The following is a 27079-nucleotide window of genomic DNA, read 5'->3' on the forward strand; positions in this document are numbered from 1 at the left end:
CACCAAGTTCAGTTCACACATCACCTCTATGCTGAATAGCCAACAATGATTCCCAGTTTAGCAGGACATCAACTTTAAATATTTTAGAATCCTGCCAGTCTCGACATTCTCCTCCAGCCTCCAAGAAATCAGCACTCCTCCAATTCTGAACTCTTAAGCATCTCATTTGTAATCACTGCAAGACTGGCAATCATGCCTTCAGTTATCAAGGTCTAAAAACTGGACACCCCTTGCTAAATTTCTCTGGCTGTCTTCCTCCCACTCCTCCTGTATGAATTCCCTTGAAGCCTAACGCTTTGACAAGGCTCTCAGTCGTCTGTGTTTATGTGACTTGGTGTCAAATTTTGTTTGGTAACACTCCTGTGAAGTGTCTTGGGATGTTTTGGTATATTAAAGGTGTTATAGAAATAAAAATTGTTGTTGCTGCTGATGAGGTACTTCAGAGGATAAAATTATTTCCTTACACTTGCATCTCCTCACATTTTTACAGCAATTCACCGACAGAAGAAATTGCATCATTGTTCCATTGATCCTGTTTTACATCAAGTCTTAAGTTAATATAGAATAATTTCAATAGAACGTTAGTGTATTGACTAAATTGTAATCAATTTGACAAAATGTTACAAAAAATCTGACTTTTAAATGAAGGATGAAAGCACTTTTGATTCAATATCTTGTAAATCATATTTATGATGTTCAAATGCCAGAGTTAAAGATAGTGGAAAGTTCAGACTGGCTGACTTTGTTGTTTCCTTCCCATATGTTTTAAATCTTTTTATCCACATTTAACAGCAGATTCTTCATTGAAGGCAGTTTGATGTTAGTCCATGATAGCAGTAGTATATGTTATCTTTAATATTGAAATAAATTATCCAGTTTAAGAATAAAAAGACCTTCCCAGGCCAAACTCTGCCAGAAATCACTGCCATGTAGCATGAAAGTCTCATTTGAAGAGAGCCTAGACTGAAGTCAAAGCTATAATATTATCCCCCGTTCTCCAAACGATACTGCTATCACATGCTGTCCCATGCACTAATGATGCGTTGATGATCTGTAAAGGAAAGAACCTATATTTATTAATAAATAAATTGGTTTTCATTTTAAATTCTTTTACCAGGTTAGTTTTTTGGTTCCACAGTCTCAACACCAAACACCTTATCCTACAGTGTGCTGACATGTGGATGCACACACCAAGGTACTGGCTATATTAGACTGGTACAAATACAGGGATGTTACTGACCGAATGGTTCAGAAGCTTGGGTGAGTAATCCAGAAACATGAGTTCAAGTCTTACCAGGGCAGCTGGGGAGTTTAAATTCGGTTAATTAAATGCATCTGGAATCAGGAGCTAGATTCAGCTTTGCTGAGGACAACAGAAACAGACCATTCAGCCCATCGAGTCTGGGCCTGCCATTCAATCAGATCGTGGCTAATCTCATCATCCTCAATTCCTCTTCCCTGCCTTTTCCCCATAATCTTGGATTCCTTTATGAGTTGAAAATAATAAAACAAAGAACTGCAGATGCTGGAGCTCTGAAACAAACAAATTGCTGGAGAAACTGAGCATGTCTGGCAGCGTCTTGGGGAGAAAATGGAATTTACATTTTGAGTCCCCTGACCCTTCATCAGGAACCTGTAGACTGGCCAATTGATTTGCGATACAAAGAGACGCCAACAGCGTGGGTTCAAATCCCGCACCAGCTGAGGTTACCATGAAGGTTCTCAACCTCTCCCCTTGCCTGAGGTGTGGTGACCTTCTGGTTAATTTCACCACCAGTTGGTTCTCTCTAATGTGAGAGCAGCTCTATGATCTGAGGGAACTGCAGCAACTTTTATACCCAATGACCTAACCTCCACAATCCTCGGTAGGAAAGAATTCCACAAATTCACTCCACTATGTGGGAAGAAATTCCCCCTCATCTCTGTTTTAAATCCCTTATTCTGAGATTATGCCTTCCTGTTCTAGACTCCCCCACAAGGTGGAAAACAACCTTCCCCCATCTATTGTTCAACTCAAGTCCCCTCAGAATCCTGCATATTTCAGTAAGGTTGCCTCTTATTCTTCCAAATTCCAATATGTATGGATTCAGCTTACTCAATCTCTCCTCATAATACAACCCCTCCATACCTGTTATCAGCTTAGTTCACCTCTGGATTGCCTCTAATGTCAATATAACTTTCCATAGATAAAGTAGTATTCCAGTTGTATAGTTTTGGCAAGACCTGCTGATTTCTAACATTCTATTTCCTTTAATTCATTGTCTGAGCTGAGATGTGTTTTTTTTAAGACACTGATAAAAATGTACGTCATCTTGGTGCAATGACTTGAAAGAAACTCTAGGATTGACATATAAATCAATCGAAACTTGCATCTCCATTCTAAAGGATTAAAGACTTAACAACCTTCTAGGTTTGTCTAATACATTACATCAGTTGTATCACACTTTGATCTGTTACTTATAAATTCTGTGTCTTATGATCCTGCCTCATTAGCTACCTGACAAAGGAGCAGTGCTCTAAAAGCTTGTATTTTCAAATAAACCTTTTGGATTATAACCTGGTGTTGTGTGATTTTCAAATTTGAAATAAAGGCCAACATTCCATTTAGCTTCTCTATTGTGAACTTGCATGCTAGCTCTTTGTGATTTACAATATCAGAACTGTTGGAAATACTGAAGTGATTCGGTATACTCATGTGATTTTTGGAAAGAGACCTAGCATTCTTTCCTGGACTGGACTACATATGACCCCTGCATCACAGCAACGTGGATGACTCTGAACTACCATCTGAAGAAGGGCTTATGCCCGAAACGTCGATTCTCCTGTTCCTTTGATGCTGCCTGATCTGCTGCGCTTTTCCAGCAACACATTTTTAAGCTCTGATCTCCAGCATCTGCAGTTCTCACTTTCTCCTACCATCTGAAATGACCCAGCAAGTTGGATCAAAACTCTGATCGATTGATTGCAGCAGTTCAAGGAGAACGCTCACCACCACCTTTTCAAAGGCAAGAGGAATGGGCAATAAATTCTGGCCAAGCTGGTGTCACTCACATCTCACAAGGTGTTGGAAATTAAACCACTTTAAAACTACTTAAATGTCAGAGGTGATGCTGGCATTGCAATATTGCATCATGAACTAAGCTGTGACAATAAGTTTTACGTTAAAATAAAACTCAATAGGGCATAGGTTTAGGGTGAGAGGGGAAAGATATAAAAGAGACCTAAGGGGCAACTTTTCACACAGAGGGTGGTACGTGTATGGAATGAGCTGCCAGAGGATGTGGTGGAGGCTGGTACAATTGCAACATTTAAGAGGCATCTGGATGGGGATATGAATAGGAAGGGTTTGGAGGGATATGGGCCGGGTGCTGGCAGGTGGGACTAGATGGGGTAGGATATCTGGTCGGTATGGACGGGTTGGACCGAAGGGTCTGTTTCCATGCTGTACATCTGTATGACTCTATGACTCTCTACACTAATTTGCTACATTTCATTTTTTCCCCTCATTTCCCCTCCTTTTCCACAGCAGCACAGTGGTTTACATGGATCTCAACAAAACAAAATCAATATTTAACCTCTGGACATTTCACACTAGTTTCTTTGCCAACAAGCTGTTCATTACAACTAAGGAAGAAAATGATTGCAGTGGCTAGTTGTTGCAGGAGGCTGGGCCTATTTGGAACCAATCTACACATCAAAAATAAAACTGTACCAGATTGATTCATAATAATTGACCACCATTATGAAGTGGTTACCAACAAATGGGGTTGTCTATGTAAGGGGAAGAGGAAGACTCATACACTTATATGGTCCCATTTTGAGAACACCTACATGATTAACCACACGCTGATTTCTCACGTTGTTCCCCCTTGCCAGGATGGATGCAGCCCCAGCGACACTCATATAGCTTGACACCATCCAACATCCATCCCCTCCACCATCAACGCTTATTTTCAGCAGTGTGTACTAACCATAAGATACACTGCAGAAGTTCACCAAAGATTCTTAGAGAGCACCTTCCAAATCCACCACCACTTCCACCTGGAAGGAAAAGGGCAGCAGACACATGGGAACACCACTCAATACATCCCTTTACCTTCCTGACTTAGAAATACAGAACAACTTTGATTATCTGAAAGGGACGTGCGGGGAGAATTTTGTTCGGATAATTGAGAGTTTGGATAATGGATTATTTGGAGAATGGACCTTGAGATTTTGTTTGGACAATTCGAAATTCGGATAATTGATGTTCGGATAACCAAGGTTGTTCTGGATATTGCTGTACTTTCACTATCACTGCATCAAAATCATGGAATTTCCCTCTTTAATAACATTGTGGGTCTACCTACGGCACATGGACTGCAGTGGTCAAGAAGGCAGCTCACCCCCATCTTCTCATGGGCAACTAGGGATGGGCGATAAATGCTGGGTCCAACCAGAGATGTCAATGTCCCACGAGTGGATTTAAGGAATATAATCACCTTTTGTAGTGAATTTTGGAATTGCAGGAAATGATAACAAACAATGAAGAGTTGAGATTAGTCTGTGCCAATCACCAGCCAAAATATTACACTATTTTCTTTATATAAATAAAACAAAGGACAGAGGAAATCTGAAACAAATTGCTGGAGAATCTCAGCAGATCTAAAAAGCTTACTCTACACAGATGCTGCCAGACCTGCAGAGTTTCTCCACAATATTTCCTTTTCCGCATATCCTATGGATGTCATCTGAAAGACAAATTGCCTCCAAAATCCCATAATATATTGTGTTTAAGGAAGTGGTGAATTTTTGACTTTGCACCAAGATATAGAGTGTAGATTTCAGGAATTTATAACAATGGCCTTGTGAAGTCCTTTTCTGTTCTTGTTAAAATTAGAATGAATCAGTTAGATTGATTACAAGGGACAAAGGAAGATGCTCTACTTTGGAAGATCTTGTTCCAAACCTGATAATCACCTGAATGATTGTGAGGATTGTCATGAAGAGAGGTGGGGGGCAGCCACGATACTGGCTGTAGTACCAGCGCCTGTCCACCTCACAGGGCAGGATCTCATATGCGACATGCCTCACCAAACGTTTGTAGAAGGTTAGCCCGGGCTCATCCAGCAGGAATTCACGCGGCAGGTTCCTGTGCCCATTGGAAATCGCTCGCCGGAAGCTGCTCGAGCGCTTGCTGCTCATCTGCAACAAGAGATGAAGGTGGCCTGTGAAAATAGCGAACACAAAATCACAAAGAAACATCAGAAAAATCGGCACCAGACTGACATGCAGGTGCACACATGCTCAGATCAGACTGACGCACAGGTACAGCCAGCAGACTAATACACACAGGGATATTGGCTGACACAGACAGACACAGATCAGACTTATGCACACACCAAACTAACACATCTGCTGATATACACAGCATACCGCTAAACAGACACACCAAGCTAATGTACACAGTGTACCGATATACAGACACACCAGGCTGATATGCACAGTTTACTGATATACAGGCACACCAGGCTGATGTACACAATATATGGATATATAGATACACCAGGCTGATGTACACAGTATACCGATATACAGACACACCAGGCTGATGTACACAGTTTACCAATATACAGGTACACCAGGCTGATGTACACAGTATACCGATATACAGGCACACCAGGCTGATGTACATAGTGTACCGTTATACAGACCCACCTGGCTGATGTACACAGTATACAAATATACAGGCACACCCGGCTCATGTACACAGTATACCGATGTACAGATACATCATGCTGATGTATACAGTGTAGTGACATACAGACACACCAGGCTGATGTACACAGTGTATTGATATACGGACAAACCAGGCGGATGTACACAGTGTACTGACACACAGACACACCAGGCTGATGTAAACAGTATACTGGTATACAGGCACACCAGGCTGATGTATACAATTTACCGCTATACAGACACACTAGGCTGATGTATATAGTGTATCGATATACAGGTACACCAGGCTGATGTATACAGTATATTGACATACAGACACACCAAGCTGATGTACACAGTATACCGATATACAGACACACCAGGCTGATGTATATAATTTACCGATATACAGACACATTAGGCTGATGTATATAGTGTATCAATATACAGGTACATCAGGCTGATGTACACAGCGTATTGATATGCAGGCAGACTTGGCTGATGTACACAGTATACCGATATACTGACACCAGGCTAATGTACACAGTATAAAAATATACTGACACACCAGGCTGATATAGACAGTATATGGATATACAGACACACCAGACTGATGTACACAGTGCACCGATATACAGACACATCAGGCTGATGTACACAGTGCACCAATATACAGACACATCAGGCTGATGTACACAGTACACCGATATACAGACACACCAGGCTGATGTACACAGTAGAATAATATACAGGCACACCAGGCTGATGTACACAGTATAATAATATACAGGCACACCAGGCTGATGTACACAGTATAATGATATCCCGACACATCAGGCTCATGTACACAGCGTACCAATATACAGACACACCAGGCCGATATACACAGTATACCAATATACAGGCGTACGAGGGTGATGTACACAGTGTACCGATATACAGACACACCAGGCTGACGTACATAGTATTCCGATATACAGGCACACCAGGCTGATCTACACAGCGTAATGATATACAGGCACACCAGGCTGATGTACACAGTGCACCGATATACAGACACACTTGGCTGATGTACACAGTATACGAATATACAGGCACACCCGGCTCATGTACACAGTATACCGACATACAGATACATCATGCTGATGTATACTGTGTATTGACATACAGACACACCAGGCTGATGTACACATTGCACTGATATACAGACACACCAGGATGATGTACACATTGTATGGATATACAGACACACTAGGCTAATGTACACAGTATAACAATATACTGGCACACCAGGCTGATGTACACAGTATAACAATATACAGGCACACCAGGCTAATGTACACAGTGCACCGATATACAGACACATCAGGCTGATGTACACAGTATACCGATATACAGGCACACCAGGCTGATGTACATAGTGTACCGATATACAGACCCACCTGGCTGATGTACACAGTATACGAATATACAGGCACACCAGGCTGATGTATATAGTGTACCGATATACAGACCCACCTGGCTGATGTACACAGTATACAAATATACAGGCACACCCGGCTCATGTACACAGTATACCGATATACAGATACATCATGCTGATGTATACAGTGTAGTGACATACAGACACACCAGGCTGATGTACACAGTGTATTGATATACGGACAAACCAGGCGGATGTACACAGTGTACTGACACACAGACACGCCAGGCTGATGTAAACAGTATACTGATATACAGGCACACCAGGCTGATGCATACAATTTCGATGTATATAGTGTATCGATATACAGGTACACCAGGCTGATGTATACAGTGTATTGACATACAGACACACCAAGCTGATGTACACAGTATACCGATATACAGACACACCAGGATGATGTATATAATTTACCGATATACAGACACATTAGGCTGATGTATATAGTGTATCGATATACAGGTACACCAGGCTGATGTACACAGCGTACTGATATACAGGCAGACTTGGCTGATGTACACAGTATACCAATATACAGACACCAGGCTAATGTACACAGTATAAAAATATACTGACACACCGGGCTGATATAGACAGTATATAGATATACAGACACACCAGACTGATGTACACAGTGCACCAATATACAGGCACACCAGGCTAATGTACACAGTATAATAATATACAGGCACACCAGGCTGATGTACACAGTATAATAATATACAGGCACACCAGGCTGATGTATACAGTATAATAATATACAGGCACACCAGGCTGATGTACACAGTATAATGATATCCCGACACACCAGGCTCATGTACACAGCGTACCAATATACAGACACACCAGGCCGATATACACAGTATACCAATATACAGGCGTACCAGGGTGATGTACACAGTGCACCGATATACAGACACACTTGGCTGATGTATACAGTATACGAATATACAGGCACACCCAGCTCATGTACACAGTATACCGACATACAGATACATCATGCTGATGTATACAGTGTATTGACATACAGACACACCAGGCTGATGTACACAGTGTACAAAATATACGGACACACCAGGCTGATGTACACAGTGTACAAAATATACGGACACACCAGGCTGATGTACACAGTGCACTGATATACAGACACATCAGGCTCATGTACACAGCATACTGATATACAGACACACCAGGCTGATGTACACATTGTACTTATATACAGACACACTAGGCTAATGTACACAGTATAACAATATACTGGCACACCAGGCTGATGTACACAGTATAACAATATACAGGCATACCAGGCTAATGTACACAGTGCACTGATATACAGACACATCAGGCTGATGTACACAGTATACCAATATACAGGCACACCAGGCTAATGTACGCAGTGTACCGATATATAGCCACACCAGGCTGATGTACAGAGTATACCAATATACAGGCACACCAGGCTGATGTACATAGTGTACCGATATACAGACACACCTAGCTGATGTACACAGTATACGAATGTACAGGCACACCCGTCTCATGTACACAGTATACCGATATACAGATACATCATGCTGATGTATACAGTGTAGTGACATACAGACACACCAGTCTGATGTACACAGTGTATTGATATACGGACAAACCAGGCAGATGTACACAGTGTACTGACAGACAGACACACCAGGCTGATGTAAACAGTATACTGATATACAGGCACACCAGGCTGATGTATACAATTTACCGATATACAGACACACTAGGCTGATGTATATACTATACCGATATAAAGGTACACCAGGCTGATGTACACAGCGTACTGATATACAGGCAGACTTGGCTGATGTACACAGTACACAGACACACCAGGCTAATGTACACAGTATAACAATATACTGACACACCAGGCTGATACAGACAGTATATGGATATACAGACACACCAGACTGATGTACACAGTGCACCGATATACAGGAATAATCAGGCTGATGTACACACTGCACCAATAACAGACACATCAGGCTGATGTACACAGTATACCGATATACATTCCTGAAGAAGGGCTCATGCCCGAAACGTTGATTCTCCTTGGATGCTGCCTGACCTGCTGCGCTTTTCCAGCAACACATTTTCAGCTCTTATCTCCAGCATCTGCAGTCCTCACTTTCTCACAGTATACCGATATACAGATACACCAGGCTAATGTACACAGTATAACAATATACAGGCACACCAGGCTGATGTACACAGTATATCAATATACAGACACATCAGGCTAATGTACACAATGCACCGATATACAGACACACCAGGCTCATCTACACAGTATACTGATATACAGACACACCTGGCTGATGAATACATTGTACCGAAATGCAGACACACCAGGTTAATGTACACAGTATAACAATATACTGGCACACCAGGCTGATGTACACAGTATATGGATATACAGACGCACCAGGCTGATGTACATAGTGTACCGATATACAGACACACCAGACTGATGCACACAGTATACAGATATACAGACACACCTAGCTGGTGTACACAGAATGCCAATATACAGGCACACCCGACTCATGTACACAGTATACCTATATACAGATACTTCATGCTAATGTATACAGTGTATTGACATACGGACACACCAGGCTGATGTAAACAGTGTACTGACACAGACTCACCAGGCTAATGCAAGCAGTATACCGATATACAGACACACTAGGCTGATGTATACAGTGTACCGATATACAGACACACCAGGCTGATGTATACAGTGTACCGATATACAGGCACACCAGGCTGATGTACACAGCTTCCTGATATACAGGCACACTTGGCTGATGTACACAGTACACTGATATACAGACACACCAGGCTAATTACACAGTATACTGATATACAGACAACTAGGCTAATGTAAACAGTGCACCAATATACAGGCACACCAGGCTGATGTACACAGCGTACTGATATACAGATTCACTAGGCTGATGTACACAGTATACTGATATACAGACACACCAGCCTGATGTACACAATATATCGATATACAGGCACACCAGGCTGATGTACACAGAATGCCAATATACTGGCACACCTGGCTGATGTACACAGTAACTGACATACAGGCACACCTTGCTGATGTACACACGTGCATTCCAGATTGACATATGCACACTATACTGACATATCCACTATTGCACACCAAAGTGATGTGCATACATGTACTCGGAAGACTGGCAGATGTAAGTGTATACCAAACTGACATACACAGAGCACACCAAATTGGCACACACTTGGAACAGTGTTGTCCATGCACTTGGTCACAACAAATTGACCTGTCCATAAATCTGTCAGTTTGAAGGTCATGCATACTAATCAGGCTGACACCCACATTGGACATGCACACCAGGGCAATACACAAATGTGCAGATACAGATGCAAAACAAATTGGTGCTCGTATTTTTATATGTTTCACCTACATACCCAACAACAAACACAGGTAAGCACACCCCACACATTCCAAACCAGTGTTGGAAGATATTTTAAATGTAACTTCTCATGGCCCATTGGAAATCAGAATTTCATTGATAGAAACTATTACCACTCCTAGATATGAACCTCAACCAAGACACAAGCAACACCTTAAGGCAATCCAAGCAAAAACTAATAAATGTGTTCCACCGCAAGCTCACACTGTAAGGGCTGGATTTTCATGAAGATAAGAAGGTTCTGCAGACCTTTACTTGGACAAACACCTGAAGAGTCATAATGTTCAAGGCGATGGGTCAAGTGCAGGATAGTAGAACTGGTATGAGTAGTAATGTATTCTTGGTGTTGGAGATTTGATGGGCCAAAGTGCATCTTCTGTACTGGATGATTCTATGGTTCTATGATACAGATGGGGATGTCCCACTCCCATTTCCAACAGTTCCACTTTCTTCCTGACTGAGGGAATGGGTGCTGTGTGATTCATACAGGTTAAAACGCAAACACAGCAAGGCCATTTGACCTTGGTGCTGAGTTCAAACAGACCCCATTTTAGATTTTGCAAGGTCTTTAAACCACAGTGTGGGACTCTTCATTTATAGAGTAGACCCTTAAAACTAGTTAAATTTCTCACTGTTTGAACATTAAAGGCTGCCTCTGTCAATGAGACCTAAAAATACAAACTTCCACTAGTTTGCTCTCAATGAGAGACCAATTGGTATAGGTTAGAAAAATGGTTAGCAACTATTTGTGCAGTTTGAAAAGAAATTTATATTGAAATTTCTCCAAGAGCTGTTATTACATCATTGTGAATGCTTAAGTATTATCATCTCAGGTTTGTTTTGTTATCGCGGCAAGAATTTTGAGTTCACAGTTGATTGATCATATAAAGAGGCTGTTAAAGGATGAGCCATCTTTGATGCTGAACCTGAATCAACATTTTTATGTTTTAATAAGAGATCCACTGAAGGAGAATTGAGTGGATTTTCATGAATGGGAGTGTTTTAACTTACAACGTGGAGGAATGAAGGATGGTCTTATTAGATTGTCAGGTACGCATTTTCTAAAAATCTCTACATGGCTCCTGAGGTATGCTGATGAATAAGTGAGTGGCTAAAAACATGACAGGACAACCAAGAGAGGAGATGGTAATGGCTAGGGGGCATGAATTGGTCTGAACTGAATGAGGACCCTTGGGGGTTGGTTTGAGTGTCAAGAAGTGTGAAGGTTAGATGCTTATCGAAGGAAATCTGGAGAAAGATGTCATGGTTTTTGTCAAGGTTCATCCTGAGCAGCTCCGTGATGTGGGACTCTGTGCTATATGGTCTGTCCCCGGGACGCACACCGGGACAAACATCAACTATCCCTGGAGGACCATCAACTCAGTGAAAGACGCGCTTCGGTCAGCCCAAAACTTACTGGTCTTCTAGAGCAAAGAATTGACCTGGACTGAGTGTTGCAGACTGGCACCTTCTAAGGTTCAGGATTACATGCTGAGGGACGCACTGAAGCTTGGGGTGCAGTGGGGAAAGAGCACTGTCTGAGGTCTTCCGGCTGAAGGTAAATGGGGCTCCGTCCAATTATTGGACCTTCTAGTGCCTCAAATGTATGTAAATGTTAGTATTGTGTTTGTAAGAGAGGGCTTTGGTTTTTTTTTGGATAGAGCCAAACTCCAATATTTTTGTTTCTTTGATATGCAATGGTACAGAACAGAACTGAATTCGTGACAATATATAAAGTTTTTTTATGAATAAAGTATAATTAAAATAAAAAAGAATGCCAGGTGCCAATCAGTTTGGAAAACAACTGGGGCTAAATTCTGGAGATTTGAAGTGGCGTTTCCTCTTAGACCACCTTGAGCATTCCCCTACACTAAAATTTCAAAGGTCAATGAGTCAACTCGATTCCATCCCTGTGCCTCACCGGGGTCAAAATTGCACGTGACAGGACACATTTTACAGAGATGGGTTTGGACAGTCATTGAGCATTGCTCCTAACATACAGCTCTAACAGTCAATGATTTGCTCATATGTAATGCACAGTGAGCATGGTCTCATGGTGTTAGTCTAAACAGACATTATGGCTTATCAATCAGCTGAAGCGCTGAACAATCCAGCTAAATTCTACTATTTGACGAATAAGTGGTTGCCAAGTTAGTAACAATCTGATGAGACAAATCACCACAGTGAGATTTATAAACAAGTAGAGAGGGATACATTCTGAATGGATTTATTACTGTTGCTAAAACATCATCATTCTTTCTGCTCAACATCTTAGAGAGAGACACAGATGTTCTTCTGTGGATTTAAGGGCACATTGCTTAGGTTGAATATAAATAATCCGTGACAACTTGAGTTGACAACAGAGATGATGGTCAAACCCTGACTTCAAGATTCAAGTTAACCAAACTGAGGAATGAGATGGTCTCTGGAGTGTACTGTCCTGCCTTTTCCATTAACATCCACATTTGATCCCAAAGACATAAATACAATGTTGATAGCTCCATGTTGGCCAGGAAACATCTTGTCCTCTAAATACCTTGGATTGGATTACCAGATTCAATGCACACTTGAACAACACTGGTTTCAATGGGTTTTTTTTTCCAAATCCTCCACTTAATTGGTTAGATCTGGAGAGGATTGTACAAGGTTTCCTGCTCTCTTAGATTACAGATATCATACAGTGTCACACAGGGCACACAAAGTCAAACAGTGTTAGTTGCAAATGTCAGAATAACAAATACAATCCTCCAGGGTGCCAGATTCCAGCTCCTTACATAACTGCAATCATTAGTTACTCAGTGTCTATCAGCAGTGTTGTTGAGGAATCATGTGGTAGCTTTCTTTATCTATCACCTGCCGTTGGCAAGAAATGCAACTGGAAAGTATCCAATGGTTTTCAGTTTTTAGGTTAAACTGCCAGTAAAGTCGTGCTGGGATCGGAATTTCGCTTTCTACTAGATGCAGTCAAAAAATCGTAAACCCGAATCGCTTGTGATTTTAATTTCCTTACATAACTGCTATTTAGTGGGGCGATACATCCTGCTGTCAACTCCATTTATAATTATTAATATTTTAATGAGACATGTTATGCTCATAAACAACTACTGTTTTATTAATTTTGGTGTTGAATTTTGGACTTTTCAGATCATAAGTTGAATTTTGGATGTGAATGCATAACTGTAGGGAGACTCAAAGTTCAGCAAGATGTGCTGCACCATTAAGGGAGATGGGGATGGGGGAAAAGTCAATTTTAATTGGTTTGCCTGTTTTCAATCTCCTATTGTAGAACTTGCAGAGGTTTCGTTCCATTAGTTTCATTTAATTGGCAAATGTGGCATCAATTAGAGAGAGACTTTGGAATGGGCAGCAGGTGGCGCAATTGCCTCGCCTGCCAGGGTCACAGCAAAGCGCCCCAAACTGTTGCAAGGGTCTGGTCTCAGTGACCCGACCCTGGTTGGGTAGCAGCTGACCAGACCATACAGGGAGTTGGGAATCCCATTAGCCCTGACGCAAACCTGTAGGAAACATCAGTCCTGGGAGGGAAGGCAGCAATTGGCTTGGACTGTAGGCTCAGACAGGTCAAAGCAAACCAAAAGATATTTATTGGACAAGTGCTAGCAGTCACTCCCCACAGTGAATCTCTAAGTAGAGTGAAGCAGTGTCTCTATGTACCACTGATCAGGATGCTGAATGCTGCATAGTAGAGGGTCTGTCAAATGCTCAGGAAACTAGAGATAGCACTGGGCTCCATGGGACACTGGGATGCATGGGAACACCACCCCCTGCAAGTTCCCCTCCAAGACACACACATCTGATCTGGAAATTAGATTAGATTACTTACAGTGTGGAAACAGGCCCTTCGGCCCAACAAGTCCACACCACCCCGCCGAAGCGCAACCCACCCATACCCCTACATTTACCCCTTACCTAACACTACGGGCAATTTAGCATGGCCAATTCACCTGACCTGCACATCTTTGGACTGTGGGAGGAAACCGGAGCACCCGGAGGAAACCCACGCAGACACGGGGAGAACGTGCAAACTCCACACAGTCAGTCGCCTGAGGCGGGAACTGAACCCGGGTCTCTGGCGCTGTGAGGCAGCAGTGCTAATCACTGTGCCACTGTGCCGCCCACGGTGATATATTTGAAATATATCACTGATCCTTCACTGGGTCAAACTCCCTCCCCAAGGACATGGTGGAGCTACTTACGTTATGTAAACTGCAACAGTCCAGGAAATCAGGTCACCACCACCTTCTCAAGGGGCAACTAGGGACAGGCGATACATTCTGACCTAGCTAGCAGCACCCACATCCCATATGTGAATAAAAAAAAGCTTCATGAAACAGTAGACTTGGCATCATCACCATCCCCTAATTCCCCTCCTCCTTTTCCAAAAGTAATGAAGACCATACGTGATACACAGTAAACTCACTTTCTGAATTGTCTTGATCTCTAATCTCCATTTAAAAGTAAAGTCAAACTGGTGGAGAAGTAACACAAATCTCTAATTCTTTCAACTTCTCATGGTGCAGGAAAAGTTATGAAACATCATGAAGCTATTTGCAAAGCTTTTCTCTAACAATATCAGCCGGATAGTTTCACTGAGTGTCTTACACGATTCCACAATACATTAATATCTTAATCTAACAGCATAAACTGACAGGTATTTTGGTGTTAAAACACTCCATGGCAGGACAATACTAGCTTCCATCCTTTCCCAACCCATTTACAAACAAACATTAAATTGGCAGGCAGGAAAAGATGAATCAAACCTGCCTCATTTTCATAACTGCCTTAAAATCATAACCAAACACTTCCTCCATCCTTCTCCTCACAACCCAGCTCTCCATGTAACTTCATTCATTCATTTGTCATCGATAACTCATCTTTCAGAAAGAGTGTCTGGTGTTGTGAGTTAGGTACACTGTCCTTTCACATCCAAGGTCTGAGTCAAGATCAAGTCCAGCTGATGGGATGAAATGAGAGCTGTCATTATTTCATAAAGAAGATAGTCTCTGATCCTTGTTTCTAAGGGGAGGATAATGTTTGATTCCTCTGGGAACAGTATACAAAGACCACTGCTGATCCCTAATAATCTAATCTATACAGAGGATAATTTCTTATTCCTGCTACAAAGTAGTGTACACGCCAGAAAATTTCTGATTCTTGCTATTCAAGTTTCTCTCAAACACAGTATTGACTGACATTCCAATGCAGCACCGAGGTAGCATTGCATTGTATTGCTGGATGTTATCACAGAATCACTGACTCACAGAAATCCAGCAGGTAGAGCAAGTATTAAGGAGGGTGAATAGAATTATAGCAATCATTGCTAAAGGAATGGAGTCCAAAAGTACGGAGGTGTTGTTAATTTGTCCAAGGTATTGGTGAGACAGCAATACAGGTTTGTACAAGTACAGCATACAGGTTTGGCCCCTTTACTAGAGGAAAGATGTAATTTCATTGGAGATAGTTCACAGAAAGGGTCAGTAGATTGATTCCAAAGATGAAAGGCTTATTTCATGAGGAGAGATTAAATAGTTTAGGCCTATACTCGCTAGAGTTTAAAAGAAGAGTTCTATTTGAGGTACATAAGATGCTGCACACAATAAATTCACATTCTCTGTCATCACTCTTACCCCCCTTCACCACAGTTCTCCCTCCCTCATACAGCCTCTCTCCCACACACATTCATTACTCACTCTCGCACTTACACACTCCCTTCCTCTCAGTCACTCCAATTCTTTCCTCTCCCCATCACCCTTCCACACCCTCTTACCTACACACCTCAGTCACCCTCTCTCCTCTTCTGTCCCTCCATCATGCAGACACCTTCCCTCCGTCTCTCCCTCACACATTTATTGACCCTCACAAACTCAGTTCCTTGCTCCCTTGTTCCCAATCTCTGCTTCTGCCTCTTTCTAGTGCCAGGTTCTAGTAATTAGGAGCTGGGTATCAAATGAAGAAGCCAAACCTCAAAGGTAATAATCTCTGAGTCATCATCTGAGCAATATGCAAGTTGGTAGAGGACAAGTAAGATGGAGGTTGCATGGTTCACAATTGACTGTTGTGGGAGAAGTGGGTTTCAGCTCATGGGTGTGCTCCTAGCCCAGTAACTAGGAGCTGTGATTTCCCAGACCCAGCTCTCAGGCACACCATAATATCCAACCTCTCTCCCTCATGACTGCATTTGTTGCTGGCCCCCAATAACACGCCTCAACCTGAATGAAGCAACTTCTGTTTACACAGCTCCTCCATGTGGCAGGACACATTGTGGTCCAGGCTCTACTCATGGGACAACTTTGCTCGACTGGCTTCTCTATTCACGCTTTAAAATTACTTTTAAAATTGGCCCCATTCTACATTGTTACAGGGGGACATCACCAGCTCTGGGACACTCGCTCGAAGGAATTTGTTAAAGATAGGATCAGCTGGTTTGGAATGAAGTAGATATTCACCAGTTAAGTCACCCAGGACACTTTACCTTTGTATTAATTCACAGAAAGTGGGTGTCACTGGCTGGGCCAGCGTTTATTGCCCATCTCTCGTACCTCAGAGTCAGCCATATTGCTGTTGGTCTGGAGTCACAAGTAAGGATGGCAGATTTCTTCCCCTAAAGGACATTAATGAACCAGATGGGTATTTTACCTACGCATCCGACAATAGGTTCATGGTTGTCATTAGACCGACCATTGTTGAATTCAAATCGCAACCTCTGCCAAGGCCTCTTGTGGCATAGTGGTAGTGTTCCTACCTCTAAGCCAGAAGATCCTGAGTTCAACTCCCACCTGTTCCAGAAGTGTGTAATAATATCTCCGAGAAGGTTGGTTTGGGAATATCTCCACCATCTATCATGATGGGATTCAAATACTGGCTTCCAGAATGTATCACCTGAGTGTGAATAACACCAACAGGATGTGGAGGAGCAGCAAAATGGCACACATTACTACATAGGGTTTACTGCTGTGTGTTCCCCTTGTGTGATAGAGTTTAAATCATAGTACTTACATTCACTAAAAATTTCTTGTATGAGCATTTGAAATATCATAACATTCAAGGCTAAGGGTCTAGTGCTGGAAGGGATTCCTGAAGAAGGCCGCCTGCCCAAAATCTCAATTGTCCTGCTCCTCGGATGCTGCCTGACCTGCATTTCCAGCACCTCTCTAATCTTGACTCTGATCTCCAGCATCTGCAGGCCTCACTTGCACCTAGTGCTGGAGGGGAGACTGGTGTGGATTTAATGTAGCTTTGACAGTACAGAGATAATGGGCCAGAAGGGCCTCTTTTGCGCTGTATGATCCATTACTGTCTCAATTTGCTGGGTTTTTTTTGTTTTGGGTGAATTCCAGACTTGTGCAATTAGGACTACCTCCAAACTGACTTGATGGATTTACCAAAACCAACTATTGTGAATGACCAGCAACCATTTACTGGCAAATATTCCCTCAATCTTGTAGATTTAGTTTCAATATCATATTACAATGAGTCCTGGAAGAATATATTATGCTCGTTTTACAAAAAACCTCTGATATAAGCAGTATTATTTTAACTACACTGAAACATAATGCCTTGAGGCCATACAGCAGTTACATCTATAACTCATCCATTTATCCACTACCTTACACACCATAATGTGCCTGCCAGCAGTACTCTCCCTCAGTCACACAATTAATTTGAGATTCAACATTTAAGTCGCTTTGAATTTGATGTGTTCTGTTGAAATTCAAAGGTTGAAAAGAGGCAAATTTATTCCACAAGGAAGAAAAGTTGGCTTTTGCTGCAGTTCCTCGTGTCTTTCATTGTCTAGGTTCCCTTGCTGTCTCCTTCCATCTTATCGTTTAACATGGAGCATGTTAGAAAAGGCTGGCTATATCAAATGATTTTAAAAAACCTCCAACCTCATACGCTCTTGTTTCATTGACATGCATTGTGAACGTGTTTTTGCAAATGATTATGGGTTTGAAAAGAAAAAAAAAGGATATGTAGAGGAATTTGTTGAAGCACTTCACCATAGCTGAGATAGGCTGTCTTTAGCTAGTTAGGTGCTGGCTTGTCCAGCATATATCGACCTCTGAATTTGCGTGTTTCTGATAACGTACCAATTCTTTAAAGAATAAAAAGGTGGAGGCATGAGGACATCAATTATGTCAGAGATAATTTAAGTGCATCAGTTCAGAGCATATGTTCCAATTGGTCAGACTTGATTTCCATGGTGACGGCTACAGAGCCGTGGGCTGTTGCTATGGAGATACTGGCAAGCTAATTAGAAAGTGTGTTGATAAGACACATGTTGAATGTGCTGCGTGATCATTCTCCCCCATCCCCTGCTGGATTTTTCGTCCACGTACAAACCTGCTCTTCCATTTCCTCACTCCTCCCTGCAGGAGAAATCAGTTGAATTTTCACCTTGGATCAGTAAGCTTTGCTCATAAGCAAAATTGTTTTGCATCCAAAAGGATTCAAAACTGGGGAATACATCAGCAGTAACTTCAATTAAAAGTCAGACTCTGAACTTTAATGCTCGCTAAAAAGGCCTGATTTAGTTTAACAATAACTGCCCAGGAGTGGCAGTTATCTGTCAATTAATTGAAAATGAAAACTCCTGGAAATCATACAATGTTTTGGCCTCAACCACTTGCTTTGATTGTGAATACTGCAGGTTTACCACCCTCTGAATGCAGAAATCTTTTACTCATTTCAATTCTAAATGATTTACTCTGCATACTTGGACTGTGACCCTTAGTTCTGGACACCCCTGTCATCAGAAACATCCTTCCTTCATCCACCCTGTCAGGTCCTGTGAGAATTCCGTACATTTCTATGAAATTCTCTCTCATTCTTCTGAAAGCCAATGGATGTAATCCTAACTGAATCAACCCCTCAAATGCATTAGTCCCAGAGATCAGTCTGTTCATAAGTATTCATTAGGTAAGCAGGTATGCCCTTGGCTGGAAAGTTATCAGAGTTTATTCCTCTAAACATGGACTTGAAACTGGTACTGAGGCGATACAAATGTTGCATTAAATATATAGTTTAATAAGCTAAACTACTTAATGTAACTGCAGGTAACAGTAAGTGATATTTCCAAACTTGAAGCCTTATTAGTTAAATAAAACAAAATAGAAATAGCAGAATAGCTGATGTGTTGCAGCTGTAGTATGTGGGTGCTGCTGGACCCCACTGTGATCCATAGCAATCACATCCACTGTAAGTATTTATATCTCAAGGAACATCAGCTCTGAGGTGGACATTGTGATGCATCAGGGAGAAGGAAAGCTACCTGTGTACCTCGTTCCATGAACAGTCAAAGCTTTTATGTTAAGAACTTCTAATTTGATCTGTGGTCAGCTACAGAATGTGTGACTGCGAGTGAAGCAGTATGAGAACTTAATATGTAGTAATGGAGGCACCTCAGTCCCTGCAATTGCCCAACAAGTTTTGAGATTCTTGCAACTTGTGTGGATGAGAACAGGCATTGAAGGATGGATGAGCAAACTGACCGGGGCACTGTAGTGTAGAAAACAATTCAAGTCAGGGAAGTTAAAATGAATCTATTTGTAGTAGGGTCAATAGCATTGGGGGGACAGATCTGGTTTACTGCAGTCATAAATGTGAGTGTTGCCTCCCCGATACCAGGGTTAAAGGCATCCCCTCTGTGCTGAAGACAAGTTGAAATGACGGGGAGTTGTTAAGTCCACATCGGTGTAAATAACAGATGTAGGACTAACAAAAAAGTTCAGCTGAGGGAGTGTGAGCAGCTGAGGTGAAATTAAAAAACAGAACCACACACAGGTAATTACCTCCAGGTTATGAAATGACCAAAGAGTAAATTAGCAGAGGGTAAATTAGATCAGAGAACTGAATGCATGACTAGACAATAGACAATAGGTGCAGGAGTAGGCCATTCTGCCCTTCGAGCCTGCACCACCATTCATTATGATCATGGCTGATCATCCTTAATCAGTATCCTGTTCCTGCCTTATTTCCATAACCCTTGAATCTGAAAGATTGGTGTGGGAGAAATGGGTTACAATTCATGGGACATTGGTACCAGTACTGGAGACAAAGGAATCTATACGACAGGGCAGACTTTACCTGACCTTTGCTGGGAATAGTCTCCCAGTGAGTTTTATATCTAGGGCTGTAGTGAGGGTATTAAACTAAATGGAGGAGGAAGGGTTTACATGAGGGGAGATTGGGAAGGTTAAAGAGAAAAGACAAGGAAATAATGTGCACTGGTACTATGGATAAAGAGTACCACGTTTGGTAGGGAGGAACAAAGCATACAATCATACGAGTGAATTGGCATATATATTCAGAGTAAATCACTGAAGAGATAATGCAAGCACTGGCTATGATTTTCCAAAATTTTCGAGATTCTGGAATGTTCCCAGCAGGTTGGAAGTTAGCAAAAACTAACACTGCTCTCTAAGAAAGGAGGACAAATGAAAATGGAGAACCACAGGCCAGTTAACCTGACACATCATTGAGAAAGTGCTAGATTTTGTATTCAGCAAGTTCTAACAATGGATTTAGTAAAATGCAGCACACTTAGAGTGATTCAACATGGTTTTACGAAAGGGAAATCCTGGCATTTTTTTTAGAAGATGTAATTAATAGTCTGGATAAAATTCTTGGATTTATAAAAAGCTTGTCATCAGGTGCCATTCAAAATACACTGAATAAGGAGTGATGGAGTGAGGGGTGATATATTAGCAGAGATTAATGGGCTGGTTAATGGACAGGAAGCAGAGAGCAGGGAAAGGATTAATGGAGCACTAGGTAGGTTCATGGACAAAACAAACTCAACAAGGGCAAGAGAGACGTTAGGAGGAAAAATAAATTGGAAAAGGATGTGAGCTCAAGACTAAGGCAGGGTCGCTGATTTGAGAAGTGCATTTCAAGACCCTGGGCATAAAATGTTTCTTCCCTGCCTTTCACATTTTCAGTCACTGTAATTTGTCAGTACTATAAGAAAAGACTGTGTTTGGCATCTTTCAAAATCCCAGGACATCTTGAAATGTTTTACAGTCAATTAAATACTTTTAAATGTAGTTTTTGCTGTAATGTAGCAACCAATTTGGACATAAGATCTCACAGCAACAGGACGATATCAGCATTCTTCTGTGAAATTGTCCTTCTTAAACACAGTGCCATGTGATCTTTTATAACATTGTGGTAAATTAGACGGAGCCTTTGTTTAAACTCTTATCAATAGACAGCAACTCCTACACTCCTAACTCCCTCAGTATTCCACTTGGATGTCAGCCTCAATTTTTATGCTTGATTCTATGGAGGTATCCAAGCAACTTCTGAATTCTTTCACAGAATTACAGAATTATTATTGTGCAGAAGGAGACAATTCGGCCCCCTATGCCTGCATTAGATCTGTTATCTAGTCCCACTATTATCATGGAACATAGAACATAGAAACATACAGCACAGAACAGGCCTTTGGCCCACGATGTTGTTCCAGCGATTATTCCTGATCTAAAATAAGATAACCTAACCTACGCACCCCTCGATTCACTGCTGTCCATGTGCATGTCCAGTAGTTGCTTAAACATCCCTAATGACTCTGCTTCCACCACCACTGCTGGCAACGCATTCCATGCATTCACAACTCTCTGCGTAACGAACCTACCTCTGCCGTCTCCTCTATACCTTCCTCCTATATCTTAAAATGATGACCCCCTAGTGCCAATCTCCTGCCTTTTCCGCATAACCCTGCAGTTGCCTTCCAACCGTACACGTTTCTATAAAAGCTGGACCAAAATACTGAGCCTTTTAGCATATCCACAATTCTGTCATCCTCAATAAAAAATATTTGCATTTTGTTCCTAATTATCTCAACCGTATTTAACAGGTAGAAAACAGATGTAAGTTAAGACAAGACCACAGTGCCACATGACCCCATTCTGTCCCTGCAGAAAAACTGCTCTTTCAGAAAAGAGGGAGAAAAAGAAATGAGGGACAGTGAGACTGACATTTTGCTCAAGCACTCCACTGTGGGATGCAATGGTAATATCACTAGACCAGTCATCCATGAATCCCAGGCTATTATTCTGGGGACATGGGTTCAAATCCCACTGAGAAAATGGTGCATGCCCAATGTAAATATTGTCATTAAAAACATGTCAAAATTCACAAGAGTGATAGAGATGTACAGCACAGAAACAAACCCTTCAGTCCAACTCGTCCATGCCGACCAGATATCCTATTTATGGGCAACATGGTGGCACAGTGGTTAGCACTGCTGCCTCACAGCGCCAGAGACCTGGGTTCAATTCATGCCTCGGGCAACTGTCTGTGTGGAGTTTGCACATTCTCCCCATGTCTGCATGGGTTTCCTCCTGGTGCTCCAGTTTCCTCCCACAGTCCAAAGACGTGCAGGTTAGGTGAATTAGCTGTGCTAAATTGCCCATAGTGTCAGGTGTAGGGGAATGGATCTGGGTGGGTTGCTCTTCAGAGGGTCGGTGTGGACTTGTTGGGCCGAAGGGCCTGTTTCCACACCGTAAGAAATCTAATCTAAATTAATGTAGTCCCATTTGCCAGCACTTGGCCCATATCCCTCTCAATCCTTTCTAATCATGTATCCATCCAGATGCCTTTTAAATGCTGTATTTGTACAAGCCTCAACCCCTGGCAGTTCATTCCATACACGCACCACATTACTGCATAAAAAACTTGCCCCTTAGGTCCCTTTTAAATCTTTCTCTTCTCACCCTAAACCTATGCTCTCTAGTTCTTGGCTTCCCCACCACAGGGAAAAGACCTGGTCTATTTATCCTACCCATGCCCCTCATGATTTTCTAAATCTCCATATAGTCACCCCTCAGCCTCCGACACTCCAGGGAAAACAGCCCCAGCCTATTCAGCCTCTCCCTATAGCTCAAACACTCCAACCCTGGCAACATCCTTGGAAATCTTTTCTGAACCTTTTCAAGTTTCACAACATCCTTCCGAAAGGAGGGAGACCAGAATTGCACGCAATATTCCACAATTGGCCTAACCAATGTCCTGTACAGCCACAACATGACCTCCCAACTCCTATATTCAACACTCTGACCAATAAAGGAAAACATACTATCAACCTGAGACTCCATTTTCAAGGAGCAATGAACCTGCATTCCAAGATCTCTTTGTTCAGCAGCACTCCACAGGACTTACCTTTAAGTGTATAAGTCCTGCCCTGATTTGCTTTTCCAAATTGCAGCACCTCAAATTTATCTAAATTAAACTGCATCTGCCATCCCTCAGCCCATTGGCCCACCTAATCAAGATCCCATTGTACTCTGAGGTAGCTTTCTTCATTGTCCAATATATCTCCACCTCTTTAGAAATGTATAGGATTTACTGTAATGGATTCCCAGCAGTGTGCAGAAATTAAGTTGGGTGTGGGGGAGAGGAAGGACCACATATAGGAATCCTGCAATCCTTAGGAGAAAGTGAGGCCTGTAGATGCTGGAGATCAGAGTCAAGAGTGTGGTGCTGGAAATACACAGCAGGTCAGGCAGCATCCGAGGAGTAGGAGAATCAACATTTTGGTCATAAGCTCTTCATCAGGAATCCAGATGGCTTATGCCCAAACGTTGATTTTTGTGCTCCTCGGATGCTGCCTGATCTGCTGTGCTTTTCCAGCACCACACTTTCGATCCCTCAATCCTTACTTAACAAGCCTTACTGTGATTCTAGATTCGCAGCAATGAGGCTGACTCTTAATTTAAAATAAATGCTGGTCAAGCTACTGATGGCCACATCCACTGAATAGAATTCTTGAAAAAAACCTGAACAATTCATTCATGACCATTGGGTTTTTGTCTCTATGACAAGGGAGGGAGGTCCTTGCTTAGTAAGAATCCTGCATCATCTCCTAGGGGCAGATCTGGCACCTCAGGCTTCAACTGTTCCAAGTTGGGCCTCATATGGTATTTTGGAACTTTGGTACTGAAATCCTACCGAAACATGTGAGGCTGGAAAAGCATCCTGGCAGGATGCTGCCTGACCTGCTGTGCTTTTCCAGGGCTACACTTTTCAACTCTGATCTACAGCATCTGCAGTCCTTCCTTGTCATAGAAATCCTGCCACCCCCAAGACCTTTCGAGAGACAATAGACAATAGGTGCAGGAGCAGGCCATTCTGACCTTTGAGCCAGCACCACCATTCATTATGATCATGGCTGATCATCCTCAATCAGTATCCTGTTCCTGTCTTATCCCCATAATCTTTGATTCCACTATCCTTAAGAGCTCTATCCAACTCTTTCTTGAAAGTATCCAGAGACCTGGCCTCCACAGCCTTCTGGGGCAGAGCATTCCATACACCCACCACTCTCTGGGTGAAGAAGTTTCTCCTCAACTCTGTTCGAAAGAGGGAGAGGCCTGCAGTGCCTCATTGATGGTATCAGTTCTCAGAGTCATAGAGTCATAGAGATGTACAGCACAGAAACAGACCCTTTGGTCCAATTCATTCATGCTGACCAGATATCCCAGCCTAATCTAGTCCCTTTTGCTAGCACCTGGCCCATATCCCTCCAAACCCTTCCTATTCATATACCCATCCAGATGCCTTTTAAATGTTGTAATTGTACCGGCCTCTGCCACTTCCTCTGGCAGCTCATTCCAATAAAGTGCCACCCTCTGCATGAAAAAGTTGCCTCTTAAGTCCCTTTTATATCTTTCCCCTCTCACCCTAAAACTATGCCCTCTAGTTCTGGACTCACCCATTCCAGGGAAAAGACCTTGTCTGTTTATCCTATCTGTGCTCCTCATGATTATATAAACCTCTCAGGTCTCCCCTCAGCCTGTGATGCTCCAGGGAAAACAGTCCCAGCTTATTCAGCATCTCCCCCCACCATGTGGTAATCTTTAAGCTGTATGGGATAGCTGTCCCAGCAAAATCCTCACCTACCATCAAACTCCTCTGGGCTCAGGGATAATTGGTGACCATTGATCCAAAACAAGCCCAACTGCCATGCCAACAGCGGATGGCAGGATTCCTATATGCAGCCCTCCCTCTCCCCCCACCCGCAACTTAATTTCTACCCAATGCTGGGAACCCATTACAGTAAATCCTGCACATTTCTGCCAGCTGCCCTCCTGTCAGTAGTCTCAATTAAATTCTTCCTTTCTTCACAACGTCCAAAAAAAGTCACAATGACATACATAGGATCTACCCTGATTCAATTCCTCAAAAGGGGTGAGTTGCGAATCTTGCTAACAATGTGAGTATTTTTGACTGTTGCTTCTTCATTTCAATTAAAGAGTCCAGTTGAGTTACTGCTGTTATTTATTTATTTTTCTTTTCTCTTTTTTTCTCCCCACACTACTGCTGTTATTTGTTAGATTTCCCCTTTCGGTATCCATTTGACCACATTCATTTCCCACAGTTAGACCTGGTGCTGCCTCCTCCCATTGTTGGACGAATGAGGGTGGTGCTAAAATACTGCAGATGCTGGAACTCTGAAATTAAAACAGAACGTGCTGGAAGCACTCAGCAGGCCAGACCGCCCATGTGGAAGTAAAAGTCGAGAGAACATTTCAGGATGTGACCTTTCATCGGAAGCTGGGCTCTGCCTGAAAAATGTTCATTGCAATTTACAAATTCTCATATCTCATATGTACAATTTAAAATGTCATTACAGTATTGATTAGAAGGTTGCAAAACATGCCTTATATTCACACAGGACGGACACAGACCCTTCGGTCCAACACATCTGCCTTAACCAGACATCCCAATCTGACCTACTCCCCTTTGCCAGCATTTGGCCCATATCACTCTAAACCCTTCCATTCAGATGTCTTTTAAATGTCATAACTGTACCCACCTCCACCACTTCCTCTGGCAGCTCATTCCATACACGTACCACCCTCTGCGTGAAAAAGTTGCCGCTCAGGTTCCTTTTAAATCTTTCCTCTCTCTCCCTAAACCTATGCCCTCGAGTTTTGGACTCCTACTCTGGTAAAAAGGCCCTATCCATGTCCATTTGTCTGTGCTCTGAACTGCTGAGCATCAGGCTGAATGCATCGTGTATTGCTTTAAATATAATGGCCCACTGTTGCACTGTGTAGGGAATATTTTATTGCTCTTATGCTGACATTTAATTCCCCTTTCCCAAAATTTTGCAAGTAAAAGCTAACTCTCAGCAGTAGTTGACTGAAATAATGACTATGAAGATAATACTTAAAGCATAAAAGGTAGCAACAGAACATTTTCAAATGAGCTGTCTCTTTTACAATACAATATTCTCCCACCTATGTGTTGTTGCTTCCTAGTGCTGAATTTATGTCAAAATAATGCAACCATTGGCTGCTCCGTTGCTAAGGTCCCAGCATAGCAACCTATTAGCTTATTTCAACTCTTCACATGCTGACACGACTACAAATAATGTTGCAAC

The 27079-nt window shown here is 42.3% G+C and overlaps 1 protein-coding gene across 6 annotated transcripts in view; it reads right to left on the reverse strand.

The window, feature by feature from the left end:
• Positions 1–27079, reverse strand: part of rhbdl1 (rhomboid, veinlet-like 1 (Drosophila)) — a 303228-nt gene that overhangs the window by 122232 nt on the left and 153917 nt on the right. For 4 of the 6 annotated variants that reach the window (XM_072560063.1, XM_072560062.1, XM_072560065.1 and 1 more), the window contains exon 2: positions 4960–5207. In XM_072560063.1, the coding sequence (XP_072416164.1) occupies positions 4960–5184 (225 nt within the window). In that variant the 5' untranslated portion in view covers positions 5185–5207. The remainder of the gene's footprint in view (positions 1–4959; positions 5208–27079) is intronic. The other 2 variants (XM_072560061.1, XM_072560060.1) reach the window with 1 other exon arrangement.

Source organism: Chiloscyllium punctatum, chromosome 40 (assembly GCF_047496795.1).
Source record: "Chiloscyllium punctatum isolate Juve2018m chromosome 40, sChiPun1.3, whole genome shotgun sequence".
NCBI classification, from domain to species: Eukaryota; Metazoa; Chordata; class Chondrichthyes; order Orectolobiformes; family Hemiscylliidae; genus Chiloscyllium; species Chiloscyllium punctatum.